At 41.7% G+C, this 15,504-nt stretch overlaps 1 protein-coding gene across 4 annotated transcripts in view; it reads right to left on the bottom strand.

The window, feature by feature from the left end:
* esrrga (estrogen-related receptor gamma a) overlaps positions 1-13,257 on the bottom strand; it is a 54,016-nt gene extending 40,759 nt beyond the window's left edge. For 3 of the 4 annotated variants that reach the window (XM_057025184.1, XM_057025185.1, XM_057025187.1), the window contains exons 1-2: positions 12,893-13,257; positions 5,951-6,109 (exon numbers count right to left, since the gene is read on the bottom strand). In XM_057025184.1, coding sequence (XP_056881164.1) covers positions 5,951-6,109; positions 12,893-12,948 — 215 coding nt within the window. In that variant the 5' untranslated portion in view covers positions 12,949-13,257. Of the gene's footprint in view, positions 1-5,950; positions 6,110-12,888 lie in introns of all 4 variants that reach the window. The other variant, XM_057025186.1, reaches the window with a different exon arrangement.
* Between the last annotated feature and the right edge of the window lie 2,247 nt (positions 13,258-15,504).

Genomic DNA, 15,504 nt, shown 5'->3' with positions numbered 1-15,504 from the left:
CTGGGCCACTTTAGTGTGACAAGCTGTCATTAGAGCGGTGGGCTGATGCGGCGACCTGAGAAACATGCTATCATCGTGTTAAAGCAGCTACTCTCAGCGCTCTGCTGCGCGCTCTCTTAGTCTGTGTTTCTGTGCAGCCACAAACTATCATTATGTACAATCTTTATACAACTGTCTCACGAGATGGCAGACATAATCGGAAACAACTCCAAACAGCTTCTGCCCTGCAATAGATAAGTAATGATAAGAGAGAAGAGAAGAGCAGAAGAGTCTGCTGTTGTAAGGTCATTTCAAACCTGGGTGTCATTTTTATTTGGAATTTACTCTACTTTGGTTTTTAAATCAGTTGTTCTATGTGTGAACTTGAAAGAGATTTCTTCACACATTCACGTGCATGTACCAAAAAGACAAAAACATGCCTGTGCCCCAACAGCATTTTAAAAAACTAATGAAAAATCTATAAGAACTGGAACGGAAGGCTAAGAAGAGACCGGAAAGAGGAATGGTTGCAACAGACAGAGAGGAGAGAAGTGCTGACAACGTAGCTGCTGCCGTTTGGCTAATACCTTTCCATCACACCGAGCATTGTGCTCTCGATGCTGATAAGAACACACAGTCCAATAAGCAAAAAGAAAAAAGTGAGAGAGAAACAGGAAGAGGCAGAGAGAGAGAGAGAGAATACCCCATACAATTCTATCTCGATGATACTGCAAGCGCTTTGGGTAGGAATGGGAAGGATGGAATGCAAAAAAAAAATACATTGAATTAAAGTAAGTAGTAAGAAGAGGGATTAGAAAAAATGCATTAACATTTCTATAGTCAAATGAATAGATTTCATCAATAGACTGAATTGCTTTTTCAGCCCCTCTGTTTATTTTTATTACTTTGCTCCATGTCTATCTCTATTTTAGTCCCTTTTCTATCTGTGCATGCTTGTTGAACTGTTTGTTCGGGCGTTAATCTAATCCAGGCAACTCTGTGACTGTTCAAATAAAAACACTTTCCTTCAGCTTGTTAGCCACACCATCCAACATGAAGATGAAAAGCCAGCTGCAACTAAAACACACCACTGCCATTGGACAGACCTATTTTTAGGCCACTAGTTCTTCCTGAGTAGTAATTATTAGCTGTTCTCCCTGTTTACTGTGTATGGTCTGTGTCTTGTTTTAAGGCAGGGAAAGAGTTAAATAAACTGGAGTGTGTGTTCTCCTGACTGTGTGTTTGAGGTTCCCTCAGTAGAATCACAGCATGTCAATGATTATAGTTGTTTTCAGGAAGAAAAGTGAATAAAATAAGAAATAAAAACTCACGCAGCGACAGTCAATCTAAACCAATCTCCCTCCAACTGAGCTCTTTCTTTCCCTCTCTTTAGGTCTCAATCTCTCACTCTCCCCAATTGACTTTTCTTCTTTCACACAAAAACACTGTTATTTCTTTTTCGGTCATGTGTACACACACACACTGACTAAAACCACCTCATGTCCCAAGCAAATTCGCAACACATACGTGCACACACACCGGTGAACAGATCAATTGTTACAGTGTTAGTCCTGCAGGAAACCTGTAATTCGCTTCATTGGCTGCAGAATAAACCCCTGATTACATACAATCAATGTGATAATGGGGAAAACACATTCTAGCCAAAGGTCTGTTGGGCTGTAAAGACCAACACAGTCATGGAAATATGAGGGTGTTTCACTGCATCTATGATGATCAAGCTGTAACTTTAAGTACTCTTGCAAATGAGCTTTAATTTAGCAAATATAGACGGGACATCTACACATTGGTGTCAAATGAATTGGATAGAAGATCCATCAGCGGGGTTAAAACTGGGGTTCACGACACACACACATACACACCCACACACACACACATGCACGCACGCACGCACGCATGCACGCACACACACACACACACCACACACACACACACACACACACACACACACACACACACACACACACACACAGTGGGAGAAAAGAGATGGTTCCCACACGGGCAGCACTGCCAAACACAGTCATGAACGCTGTGCTGTTTCAACTAGTCTGCACACCGCTCAGCTCTACTGTGTCTAGATTAGTGACATCACATCAGATGTGAGTGACATCATCACTCAGAATATTGGGTATTGAGTGCAGATAGATAAGGGGCTCACCTTGTCCACAGTAAAAATGTGAAGGTATTGCCCCCCTCACCCTGGTACTGTGTCAGATGGAAATCTTGATGATTTAGGTCATTTTCTAGTGGAACCCTGGCTGATAAGAGTGTTGCTGCCAAGCATTATCTCTGGCAGCATGTCTTCTTTCTCTTTTCTCCACCTCCATTGTTTCTGTGTTTCTCTCTTCACCCATTTTCTACCACCCTTCATGGTTTAAAGGTGGTTATCTACTGTAATAACACTTTAATGCCATCACATTATGCATCAGACTGCAACTTAGCAGTAAAAGCAGTACTAGCTCGATGTGTCCTGTCATGTTTGGCATTTTCTTCCCTTCTCAATGTGTATAATTACAATTTGACAGGATGCAGAATAAATCTGAAAAATGCTGCTTGTGTTGTTAGGGTAAAGGACACCATCCAAGGTGAAGGTGTGGATTAATGTTTTTTATAACTGAGCAAGTGAAGCGTATCGTTACATACAAAACTTACCATTAGTCCTAATACTCGCCACCATGGCAGACACTGACATACAAACAGAAATAAATGCTTGACCGAAGGACGCAGATTCTGCTTCCTTCGTCCCTCAGAGACCTTACAAAGGTGCTGCAGCAAACAAATTTGCGGGGGAAATATAAGTGATTTTTTTTTTAATATCCCCCTTCGGATTAAAAAACACATTTTATTAAGCAGATGGTGAAAGAGGATTTTCACTCTAGTAAATATGACAGGCTTTAAAATGTGACACGGGGGAGGCAGAGATGGGGGGAGAAGTTCAGGGATGTTTGGTATGAATGATGATGGGGAAAAGTGGAATAAAGGAGGAAATGAAATGTAAGAGAGAAGAAGAATGCAAGGTGCTGAGGGGAGTGAGCTAAGGAGGAGAAGACAGGGTGAGAGAGAGAGGGGGAGAAAAAGGGGAGAAGGAGGGAGAGGGAAAGAGAGAGAGAGAGGGAGCGATATGGGGGAGAGGGAAAGAGAGAGAGAGGGAGTAAAAGCTGTATTCTTTAAGCAGATCAGATTTGAGGAAATTGGGCTGTCACGACAGGATAGTGATGATTTACACCTATCCATCACAGGGAAGAGAGTCGGGAGCGTAGCTCTGCGATATACAATAATGCACATTTGTACAACAAAAATATATCCTTAACACACAAGTTACAGCCAACATTTGAGGGTGAATAAACAACATGCACACTGTTAAAGCAGAAGAGATGCTCACTGAGTATTTCGACGATACGAGAGCTGTCTGAGTTTCCGTCTAAAGAGATACTCTCTGAAAGCAAAGCCTGTTAGTACATTTGGCTGTCCTTCTATTATTTCTTTTATTGAATTGATTTATATTGTCAGCAGCTGCTGTTGACACTCATCCTGTCCTCTTCCTCACCTGCTCATCCAATGCTTTCCTCCACCCTTCCCTGCCTGTAGTCTGATGCACCTTACCGCCCTGCTCCAGGACCATCTGTTAGGGAATCTAATTCACATCCAGCCATAATCAGGTTTGCTGGAGTGGCCGCCGTCTCTGTATCCAATTTTGTGTCTGTATCTTTGGCCACACGCTTCTTTTCATCTATTTTACATCCTGATTATATATCACTTACTTACACTTTGTATATCAGCCTCCCGTATTGCACTGATTTGTCCATTCGTCACTCTTTTACTCTTTGTTCTTGTTCACTTTCACCAGCACAAAAACTTGCATTGATGATGGAACAAATTAATCCACTCGTGTTTGAAGGACCAGCTGAATTAGCTTCAAACTCTGCTCTCCTCAAAAACTCATTATCTCTGAAATTAAGTGCAAATCACAACTATTTAAACACACTGTCAGCATTTTTTAAATTCACCAATAGGCATTCCACGATCTAAAGAAGGGGGTGCCCCTTCGACACAAGCGTGCTTGTAGAGAATGTGTGTTTATCATAGCTGAGACTGAGGCAAGCTGAGGTGAAGGGGTGGAAGTTAATGAGAGGTGAGTGTCTGAGACCCTCTCCCTCTCTCTGCTCCAGCAGTAATCCTCTTCTATAAATCTGCAATCCAATCAGCGTTGTCCACACTTACACGCACACACACACACACACACACACCACACACACACACACACACACACACACACACACACACACATGCACAGATGTACACACACAGCTGTTGGGAGGCCCATCTGTGTGTTAAGGCAATCTGCTTTATCATTATGATTACATTGGGCTCAGTTTACAGCAATGTGTGCAATGTGCATGATTGTGTGTCAGTGTGGGTCCGAGCGTGTGTTCATGTGTGTTCAAGTGCACCCCAGCTTCCTGACATTAATCACATTCCCATGGTTTGATGGCCTAAATAAAAATAGGAATAATGTTGTCATTGTCCAATAAAATCGACATCGGTGAAAAAAAATTCTTCAAAAAAGATGTTTTTTCCCTTCAATTAACAAGGTTGAACTAAAAATGTATGTGTTGAAAATTAAAACATGTGGACATTTTAGAAAATATTTGAAATACCTTTTAGAAGTAAATATTTTAAATTTCCTCCACATGCACACCTCAGTCTGTGCGTGTGTGTATGTGTGTGTGTGTGTGTGTGTGTGTGTGTGTGTGTGTGTGTGTGTGTGTGTGTGTGATCGTGTGATCGTGTGGATAAATCCCATCATCACAGTTGGAGGTCAGCGAGAATATATGTGATCTTCTGCTGTACATGTGTGAGCGAATAAAGATTTCCTCTTTCTGACGATCAAAATCCACAGGTGAGAGGATCTGTGACCATGTGTTTCATGGCTGTTTGTATCTTTTAGGTGCAACTTTTTCCAGTTTGCTCCCAAAAGCTTTTTGTGAACATTCATTAACATGAAAACTCTTAAAAATACTGAATTGTGATGAATCGACAGAGCTACAAGAAGAAATGGTCCAATAAAATACATGTGTGTGAGCATGTGTGTGTGCGTGTGTGTCAGTGTGTGTGTTATTTATTTCTATATTTATATTCATCAGCAGACTTTACTGTTTGCCAACATACACCAATACTGACAGTGTGCAAGTTCCATTCCTATTGGCCATTGGCTGGAAGTCTGCGTGAGAATGGATTGCCAGACCTCTAATTGGCTTGACCCAGGACTAGCCCTGAAATCCTATTGGACTAAGACTTCCCAGTCTACACTGGACACACAAACACACACACATACACAGAAAAATTAAAGGGCTTAGCTGAAGTCTGACAACACACTAATCAATAATGCTTTAATTGGCCACAGTAATACAACAACACCAACATGGTTCCCACAATGAAGGTGACAACAGCTGCAGAGTCCAAGAGGGTTTCACAACATGGTGGAACACACATTTCTTGTTATTGATCATGAAATGATTGAAATTCTACAAGAATTTTACAGTTTTTTTTCTACAGATCTTAAAATTTGGTCTAACTCTTAGTTCATTTACGATTGTGTCGGCACCTTTATCTGTAATTACTAACTAGCAAAGATGCTGTCTGTGATTTAGCAAATAGCTGCTATTTTGATGGGAGAGACACTAGAGGGAATTTAAGAAAAATAAATCTTTACCTTGTGTGTAAGTTAAAGATGGGCACTGACACCAAAATGCATGCGAAATCCTGACAGTACCAGGAGGAACAAGCGCACTGCGCATGTATGTGCTAGCTAGTGTACGAGTGAATGTGGTTAGACCGCAGGGCTGAATGTTGGTTAACAGGTGATGTTTATTGTTGGACATTTCAACTATGGGCCTTTTTTTGTATGACTCTCTCTCTTGTAACCCCTCCCTCCATGTCTTTGCTCACGTACCTGGGGTTGTAGAGGGCATGTGCGTCTCTCATGTGGTTGGCCTCTTGTGGATCGTAGCTCTGGTGCATCCTCCAGGCGCCAGCGCCGCATTTACTATAGGCTGACTTGGAATTATCCTCACTACTGCTGTTCACCAAAGGCCCCTTCGATAAGTTCATTCTGTAAGTTGAGAAGTTGAAATATAATCAGCACCGCTATGACATTTTTAGTTAAAATACATCAATTTTGAAAATTGCAAATCCTGTAAATCACATAAAAATAAAGGAAAGATAGACCACATGTAGAGAATTTTAAGCTAGCAGGTATGGGGAAATTAGGTGAAGACATAAACAAACTGCAGTCGGGTGGAGATATAGAAGGACAGAGTGAAGATTCGCCCCACAGAAAAGGGCTGTTGATTTTATGCTGAACACAAACCTTTCAGCCTGCCCTAACATGAGGATGAGCATTACCAGTAAAACCAGCAGAGCCTTCAAAAGAAAAAATAATGTTCACTAAAATGAAAAAAATAAATAAGATGCAGACTTAATTATATGATGGATCTAATGCAATCCACCTAAATTAAACAGTTTTCCTGTAATTATCGAGTTTCAATGCAGAATCTTGTGATCTCTGCGTCACAAAGTGACACACGTTAACCACCCAGAGACCCCCGCGGGTCCCTGTGTGTCTAAGCGCATCCCACTGTGGAGTCCATGTAGACAGACAGGTCGACAGACCAATCACTGCTCTGACAGCCTGCTGTCCCAGCCTGAGCTGGGCCGGCTCGGTGGTGAGAGGAGGAGTGCCAGGGTGTGTAAATATGTAGGTTTAGTTCCACTCTGGTGAATAGGAAAAATCGATAGCTCGCTGCTGCTGCTGCTGCCGCTTCAAACACTTATTGGCTTTGGTTGCAGTGTCACAACGCTGTATAGACAGACGACACTTAATACTGCTTTTTTAATGGGAAGGTTCCTGGTGTCTCTACTGAGTAAAGGACATCCAGGACCTTCTACATGTAGCACTGTACGAAACCAAATAAATGACAGATGGGGAAAATGATAAGATTTAAAGGTATAATTACGTATTATATTACTGTGAATGAAGAGGCAACCGTAACAATATTCATCTAAACGCCTGAAGATTTAACACAAATCTAAGACTAAACCTGTTTGGGGTTACAAGACACAGTCTCTTTTATTTCATGCACGCCTGTGGCAAAGTAATCATATATTTTTTCACATCTTTATTCCTTCAGAAGATTAAACCCAGGCCGAGAGGCATCTTAAAATCAACAAGGAGCGATTAAATGCACGTAACTGCAGTGTTCTGTAACATTCAGGATGAGTCAAATCTGACCAAGAGAGAAGAATAACATTTATACAATTTGGATTATTCTAAGTTAGTAAAAACTGAAATATCTAAAATAAAAATAAATATTTCTAAATACTAGAAAAATCCTTTTTGGGTTTTACAAAATATGGGAAAAAATAAATTAACCTGTGTGAATCTACATAACCTATTACACACTCCTGTCAGAACACGTGAGTGGAAAGCATCTCTTTGTATCACAATCACACACACACACACACACACACACACACAGTGAGAAGGAGAAGGTGTGTTTATGTGTAAAAGGTATGGAGATTGTGGGTGTCTTTCTGATGCTCAGTGAGTCGCTCAAGTGTTGCTGGTCCATCTGTGAACAGAATGACCATGACTGTGTGTGTGTGTGTGCGTGTGTGTGTGTGTGTGTGTGTGTGTGTGTGTGTGTGTGTGTGTGTGACATGGCAATACAGTGATGGATGAGACAGTTGCCATTCTTGCTAATGCAAAAATCACCTATCCCTGAAGGAAGGAAATGCCACAACACACATACACAGGCTGCAACTGCCCTCCCTAATTACCCCTCCAGCCGGGGCCGTGTCACATCTTCCATTCACAAGTGCAATAAAGAGACAAAAATTGAAGCTGGCTTGATAAAAAAAAAGAATTAAACGTGACACAGAGATGATAATTGTCAAAGCACAAGTATGAAAGTGTTTATGTTCCGAGATGTCTCATAAGCTGAAAACGTGCGTGCATGTGTGTGTGCGTGTGTGTGTCAGAAGGGCATTAAATGTTTATTTCAATCATCGGAAGCGCTGCATACATGAAGATAAACAAAAACATGTCCCTAAAGGTTCCCTGTATAGTTCCACACGTGCATTAAAGCAGGTGGGGCTGGTCGCAGCTCTTTGTGTGTCTGAGTGGATGTGTGCACGTTAGCGTTGGGAGGTGTTAGCGGGGCAGGCGGCAGATGGGCTGTCGGCCTTAATAGGGACTGAGCGGGTGCAGAAAGGTGACAGCTCCACAAGGGAGGGGTGTGTGGGGAGGGAGAGGAGTGTGTGTTGGGGTGAATGGCCACGGAAGGTGGGATAGAGCGGAAATGAATTATCGGTGGAGGTCAAGAAAAGTGCGGATCCGCTGCGCAGAGGAACGCAGCTCCTGAGAGCAAAAGGTCCCTGGAGGCTTTAATGTCCACAATATGTGCAACTGTGTGGACACACTGAAATAAATTCAACACAAAAAAACAAAAAAGTTTTCTGAATATTTTGTCTTTTAATAAAGCCTTCGGTTGCCTAGTCTGGTCAGATTGACCAAACATGCAAAGTTCTCAGGACAAGAAGAAGAAGGTGAGACGAAAGAGGCAGACGAGAATGAAAAGAGAGGTGGGACGGTAGACTGCTGTCGTGCTCTCGCCATCAGGCACAAGCATGAAGCATGATGGTAGGATGAGAGGGCGAATAATTCACTGTCAGTCTTCAGGCGCTGCGATCATTCATTTCTTTTTTGCTTACATCTGGATCTAGTTTCTCTCTGGACTTTTATTTCTGTGAAATGCCAATTTAAACAAACATAACACATATGCTTGTCATATAAAGGGGAGAACTGTCCGACCAGTCAATCTACATCTCTTTCAGACAATTATAGACCAAATAAAACAAAAAAAGAAGCAAACAGTTTGACCCTGAATCCATCTTTCCACATTCACTCATGCACGACTCCTCTCATCTAAATCTCTTCCACTGTGGCCCCTCAGTGACGTCTGCTCCCATCAGAAGAGCACCAAACGATGGGCATCCGCACAGACTCTGGTATTATTGTGGAGAACACATACACACACATACACACTAAATCGGAGACTCCTGTAAAAGTTGTGATTCATAACAGAAAAAACTTATTCACACAGTGAATCCACACAGATGCACAGATGACCTAAATACCTACAGAAGTAGAACCATTACAATAATAGCAGGCTTAAAGTGGTCCAAAAGTCAACAAACGGCTGTAAAAATAGTCATTTTTTTTCGGCTGGGACAACAGTAAGAATAAGTGAATGCATATTTTGATGTGTTGATGACAAAAATGTGAAGAACGATCAGATGAGTGGGGGGGCAGTCTAACTATACATCACTTTTTCTCTTCCTTCAATTCATTTAAACACACACACACACACGCACGCACGCACGCATGCACACACACACACACTAATGGTTAATTGCAGTGAGTTTGTATGTGTCACATCTGGTAGAGTCTCTCTTAACACATAAAGGCCAGCACTGACCAACAACATGGTCCATGCACAAGCACGCACACACACACACACACACACACACACACCACACACACACACACACACACACACACACACACACACACACACACACACACACACACACACACACACACCTTAAAGCAGCTATATAAGACCATAGTCTATGTGCATATGGAGAAATCTGCAATTACATTTGATTAACTCCTTGCCAGCAGGTGCTTGGATGGTATTTGTGGCTGTCTGCTCTTAATGGAGTGCATGTTCAAGCGCACATTTGTCCAAGAGACCCCTAAGTGCTGGTGTCAGACAAAAGCAACCCCCCTCCCCCCCTCCTCTCTTGCTCGCCACCTCTTGCTCTGTCTGCCTCTGTCATCGCGTTGCTCTCTTTATGCACTAAATTACCAGAGAAGCGTTCGGACCGTTCAAAAGAGACTAAAGAGACTTGTGCACACACACACACACACACACCCTCGTATGGATGAGGAGAGAGATGGCAATTAATTTGATACGGACACAAGAGGACCAGATGAGAAAACAGATTCACAGAAAGAGGAACGGGACCTCAGACATGCCACTGATAGGTCCTTCTGCACCCCCACAAACACACACATACACACACACTGGCAACAAATCAGCGCGGCACATATTGACATGCTTTGACAGATGAATTAAGTAAATGATTTTATAAGGAGATTAAAAGGATTTTAATTTACACAATCTCTCTTTTCCCCCCTCGTCCCTCCCTTCAGTCAGATCAACCCCCCCACGCCCCCTTTGCGGTCCTGGAACAAGTGTAAGCGCAAGACTAATAAAAATAAGAAAGGGTGGAGATTAAATTTAATAAATAAGTGTTCTACAGAAGGAAATAAAAATATTTTCCCTTTGTTCTAATAAAGGTAATAAATGTTCCTCATTCCTGGCACAGATGAAGGACAGAAAAACACTCCCCCAGTGCCAGCGTGTGGCTCTGCCTTTAGTTTAAGGCTATTTGAGTTAAAACCAAAACAACAAAAAGTCTCAATCACTGCTGACAATTTTGGTAAAATGTTTATTAAAAATTAGAACAGTAAAGAAAATTTGATCTTTGAATTCTTTTGACACTATTTATCCAAATTAAAGCTATCAGCGGGAAACTGACCAAACCAACAAAAAATAAAAATAACTAAAAACCATGAAATCTTCAAGGTCAACACGTTGCCCTTAAAATGAAATAAAAAGAGCTGGGTGTATAGTTGCTTTCACGTCCACTCTTAACATGATGGATAAATATTAAGCGCCGTCATCTGTACCTGATTACATCTGATCAAAAAGATAAATAAATGAATGAATTTGTGAACAATTCCCTTGTAGACATGAATTTCATGCGGTAATTAAAAAAAAAAATCCATTCACACTTCAGGTAATGGAATTCTCGAATTCTTTGACCGAGTTAATTTGAGACATCAGTGTAAAATAAATCTGAACAAATGTTTATTCTGAAAGGAGTTGTGAGAGAAATCCTTTTTGCTGGCTTCTTCTTCTTGTGAGTCACTTAACCAGCCAACCATTCTGACTGTTCTGCAAGGCGGCTCTGCAAATCTCACCACCCGACTCTTCACACCCGCTGACAAAATCCACCAAATTCACTAAAGTCACTGCAGGAAATGTATCTTAATGACATGCAAATGGGATGTATACGGTGGCACAAGGGGAGCGCAATTATGTTAACAGCTTAAGAGCTGCTTGTTATTATTATTATATTATTATCGTTTTGATTATCATTATCCCTAATATTTTAATTAGTGTAGGAATGAAGTGCCTGAGAGCAGGAAAGAGGGAGCAAAGGACTGAGGGATGAAGGGATGAATTAAAGAGCAGAAAGACCAAAAGATGCCAGAATGGGGGAGAGATTTTCTAAAAGTTAAGCGTGTCGCTGATGACGGACATGAAAATTCTTTGTGTCCTCATCGTGTCTGAGCTTATTTCTAAAAGTGCACGACTCACCCATATTTTGCCACTTTGTTCACAGATAAAAACAGTTTAGGCGTGTCGCGTAAAGTGCAGCGTTTCATATTTAAAGGGAACCACAGTTCAGAGATGGTGCAGCCAACAGTGGACACGGTTAAAACACCCAGACGTTAGTGGTGAAACAGATCAAAATGCTCCATCTTAAATTGGATTTAGGAATCTGGTCAGATCAAAGGCATCAGCATCTTAAATAATTACATATCTTTGATATCAAAACGGGTGTTAAAATGTCATTTGCATGCACAAGAATTACAGAAAGAATTTATTTACATTTTAATTATAACTTAAAAAAGATTTTCTAATAAATGATGAAAAAGAAAATTCATTAGTAGAAAAGGGAGGTGTTATTTTACTGCATGTAAAAGACATGACACATGCACGCTCGCAAGGCACAAAGGTGAGACAGCCTCGTCCAGATTTCTTTAAATATGCAATTGGATCAGTATAAAGAATAAAAGAGACCCATCATCCCATATCGGCCTGTGCTTTGTCTTTAGCTAAACATGCTGTGACGCTTTAAATTAAAGACACTTTCACTAATGTCATAGATCACTTTAACTCTTAATTTTTTACTCTGAAGTTGTAAATCATATTGTTGCAATATCACAATATGATTTTAAGGGATTTCTTCCTGCACCAGGACAAAAGACAGTGTGTGTCCTGTTGTGTGTTTGCATTAAATAGACCTTAGTCCTTAGACTTGCACACCACCGCTACCTAACAAGTTGGTCTTTACTTTGAGAAGCATCTCTAACACCAATGTTTTTTTTTTAAAGAAACTGGTGTGTTGGTGAAAGGAGCAGCTCAGTGGTGCTCACTTGTGTGGAACTGTCACTAATTCCTGTGCAGGGCCACACACCGAGTTCCCCATCTGAAATTCTACTTCCTCTGGCATTTAAGAGCACAGCACCCCCTTTCCTCCATCCCCCCCTCTGATGGGCCATCTTCTCATCTCCACATGTTCTTCTGTAACCTAAATGACCCTTTCTAACACCTATACCCTCATTGGGCAAACACAAACATGAAAACACGTGCGTACAATCATAAACACAGAAAAAGTGTGTGTATGTGTGTGTACATGCGGACACAAGTGTCTGTGTGTGTGTTTGTCTAGCGCACAGGTAAAGGGACAGTTGCTCCTCTGCCCACTGAGTTAAGAGCTGCTGTCCGGCTGGTGCACACATGCAAACACACACAGAGCGAACGTAGGCTACCTGACAGCAGAAACAACCTTGACATGATGCCGGGCACCTCTGCTGCATACCAGCACATGCTCACACATACCCATGCAGACTAAGTGACAAGAAAGAAGTTAAATATTCCAAAAAGTAATGAATGCAAAAGTAAAAATTACCTACTCTTGTTCAGAGTGCATTAAAAAACACTCGGATAACTGGTGTCCTACCGAATCCATCGGCGATATCGGGTCATTGTCATTTCAATCTCCTCCAGGGAAAAAAAAAGCACAAGTAAAACTTTTTAAGTCAAAGTTTTATATCTCTCCTCTTCTGTACTCGGCTTTACTCTCGCAGTCCTTCTTTCCGTTTGGAGGGAGCAATACAATTACCAGTCTTTGCGCGCCTGCACTGGTCGGCTCTGCGTGTGTGCGGGCTGTGAGGGAACGTGTGTGTGCGCAGGGTGTGTATGAATGCCAGGAAGAGGGAGCTGTAGGTGCACACACCGCCAGCCAGTCAGGCAGTTGGGACAGAAAGCTGTGCTGCTGTCCTAATCAACGACTTAAAGCTCCGATAGCAGCTCATGAATATTAAGCATTACTTTGCATATACAGTCCCTCAGGCCCGGCCTCTGCTGGGATTGGTGGATGCTTAACCAATGACTGTTGTGAGGGGTGGGGCAATAGGCGGGGTTAAGATAGGGGAGAGAGAGCGGGATCAGAGCGTTGAGAGGGAGGGATCAGACTGAAGGGAAAAAACAGGGAGGGAGGAATGAAAGGAGGAAGCAGAAAGGAGAAAAATCCAGGTGAGGGAAAGATTTAAAGCAAGATGTCCCACTCCCTCTCTTTTGTCCATTCTTTGTCTCCTCATCTGATATTTCCTCTGTTCCTCTCACTCAGATAAAGTTGTTCTCAAAAGTCTTCACATCTTTATGTTTCAGTATTTCTCATGCTGCAATTTCAGCAAAGACCCTTTTTCACTTTTGTAATAAAACTGACTTGTATTAATGTCTAAGGCCATTTGACAGATCCACATGTTCTCATATATGATAGATTTGTGACAGCTTCAAAAGACAGAAATCACCTCCAATACTGCGAAAGCAACTGAAGACAGATGCTCCAGAGCCTCAGCAAAACGTGCGCTGACTGTGAGCTGCACACAGCTCCGTTCATCCTAGCTCAGCAGTAAAATATGGGATTAAGGCAATTCTAGGGTTGTTTTCCTTTGTTCTGGGATGATTTGGAAATGATGACATTGGGAATGGGACATGATGTCTTCCTGCTGCCCACCTACAGTGGACACTCAATATAGAAGGTGGACCTCGTTGTTGTTGTGGTGGGGGCGCAAGAGGGGTTCTCCAAAGCTTGTGGGTCTGTGATCTCAAGAGAAGAAAGAAACAAAAATATGGTTTAAGAAATGGGGAGTAGAGCTACAGGAAGATGCTGCATTGGATCCATTATGTTTCAACATTCTTCAGTCTTTGTCTGAATCCACTGTACACAGAACTGTGAACGGGAGCAGGAAAAGAGAGAAACACGTGGGGAAGGAAAAGGGAAGAGGACACCGAGATGAAAGAGACGGCTTGTGATTAGCAGCATAGGAGTGAGTCAAACATTTCCTGAAACCTATATTTGCTGTGTATGTGTGTGTGTGTTTTATCTTCCTATTGCTGCTAAATGTATCTGTAGACATCGGTACTAATCACCTCCGCTTTATCACCGTCTTTGTTTAAAGGCCTCCCTGCTGACAGCAGGAGGTTGTGGACCGCGTTGCTTAGGAAGAGCAACACAAGAACCTCGGGTGTCACTTATGTACATAAGTAAGTTCACTTTGAATTCAATTCTTAGTCAAGAAAGAAGAAGCAATTAATTCAAATATTTAGAAATATATTCATAAAAACATAAATATTGCTGATCAAAGACAGAGCTTTAAAAACTTGTCACTAATGTATCTATAGCTACACTTTTAACTGGTTAGAGGGTCGTTTTTTCGAACGTAGGTACAGACACAACACACATACATCACACACACATACAGAGATATGATGCATCCAGAAGCTTATAAGCATCGACAAAGATGAGTGTGAATCAATGCTGCCGTCACTACTGAGCAAACAAATCTTTCAACATAACCTCAGTCTCCAAAACCTACATAAACACACAAACACACACTGACCCAAAGAATGATGTAAGCATTTATCATCTCTGCACTGGTGGGGAAAAAAACATAAGAAATGAGCACGCCCTAAATTAAACTTACAGTTGCAATCTGATAACTGTAGGACGGGAGAGAAGAAGTCAAACTGCCTGAATCTGCACGAGAAATGATGCTTTAGCAGCACAATCTACTGGGATTGTGAGAAGAAAGCTTCTGAAAATGTCATATTTTTTTTTTTTCACAAGACCATAACATACAACCAGCATTTGATTGATACAAAGACAAATAGTTACAGAAATATGAAAACATTAAAAGAGTAACAAAATTTCAGGGAGTTTAGCAACCCTGAAGCAACCTTGACATCCTCTCCCACTCTGCCCTGCTCCTCTTCTCCCCGTCTAACCCCTCATCCCACCCTCTGCGCCCCTTATTTATTGATTGCTTCTCAGTCAGTGTGTATGTTGACAGTGACCCCTTTAGGCCAATTCTCTCTCTCAAGAGACAAACAGAGCTGCCACCTAAACCTGGAAAATACACAACCATTACAGAGACATCCAGGGAAATGTGTCATAAAAGCCAAGAAACAGCACTCATTACTATAAGCAGCATTTCAAAAAACGTGTCAGATGGACATTAGT

This window comes from Takifugu flavidus, chromosome 2 (genome assembly GCF_003711565.1).
Source record: "Takifugu flavidus isolate HTHZ2018 chromosome 2, ASM371156v2, whole genome shotgun sequence".
Taxonomy (NCBI): domain Eukaryota; kingdom Metazoa; phylum Chordata; class Actinopteri; order Tetraodontiformes; family Tetraodontidae; genus Takifugu; species Takifugu flavidus.
This window is presented reverse-complemented; position numbering and strand designations above follow the sequence as displayed.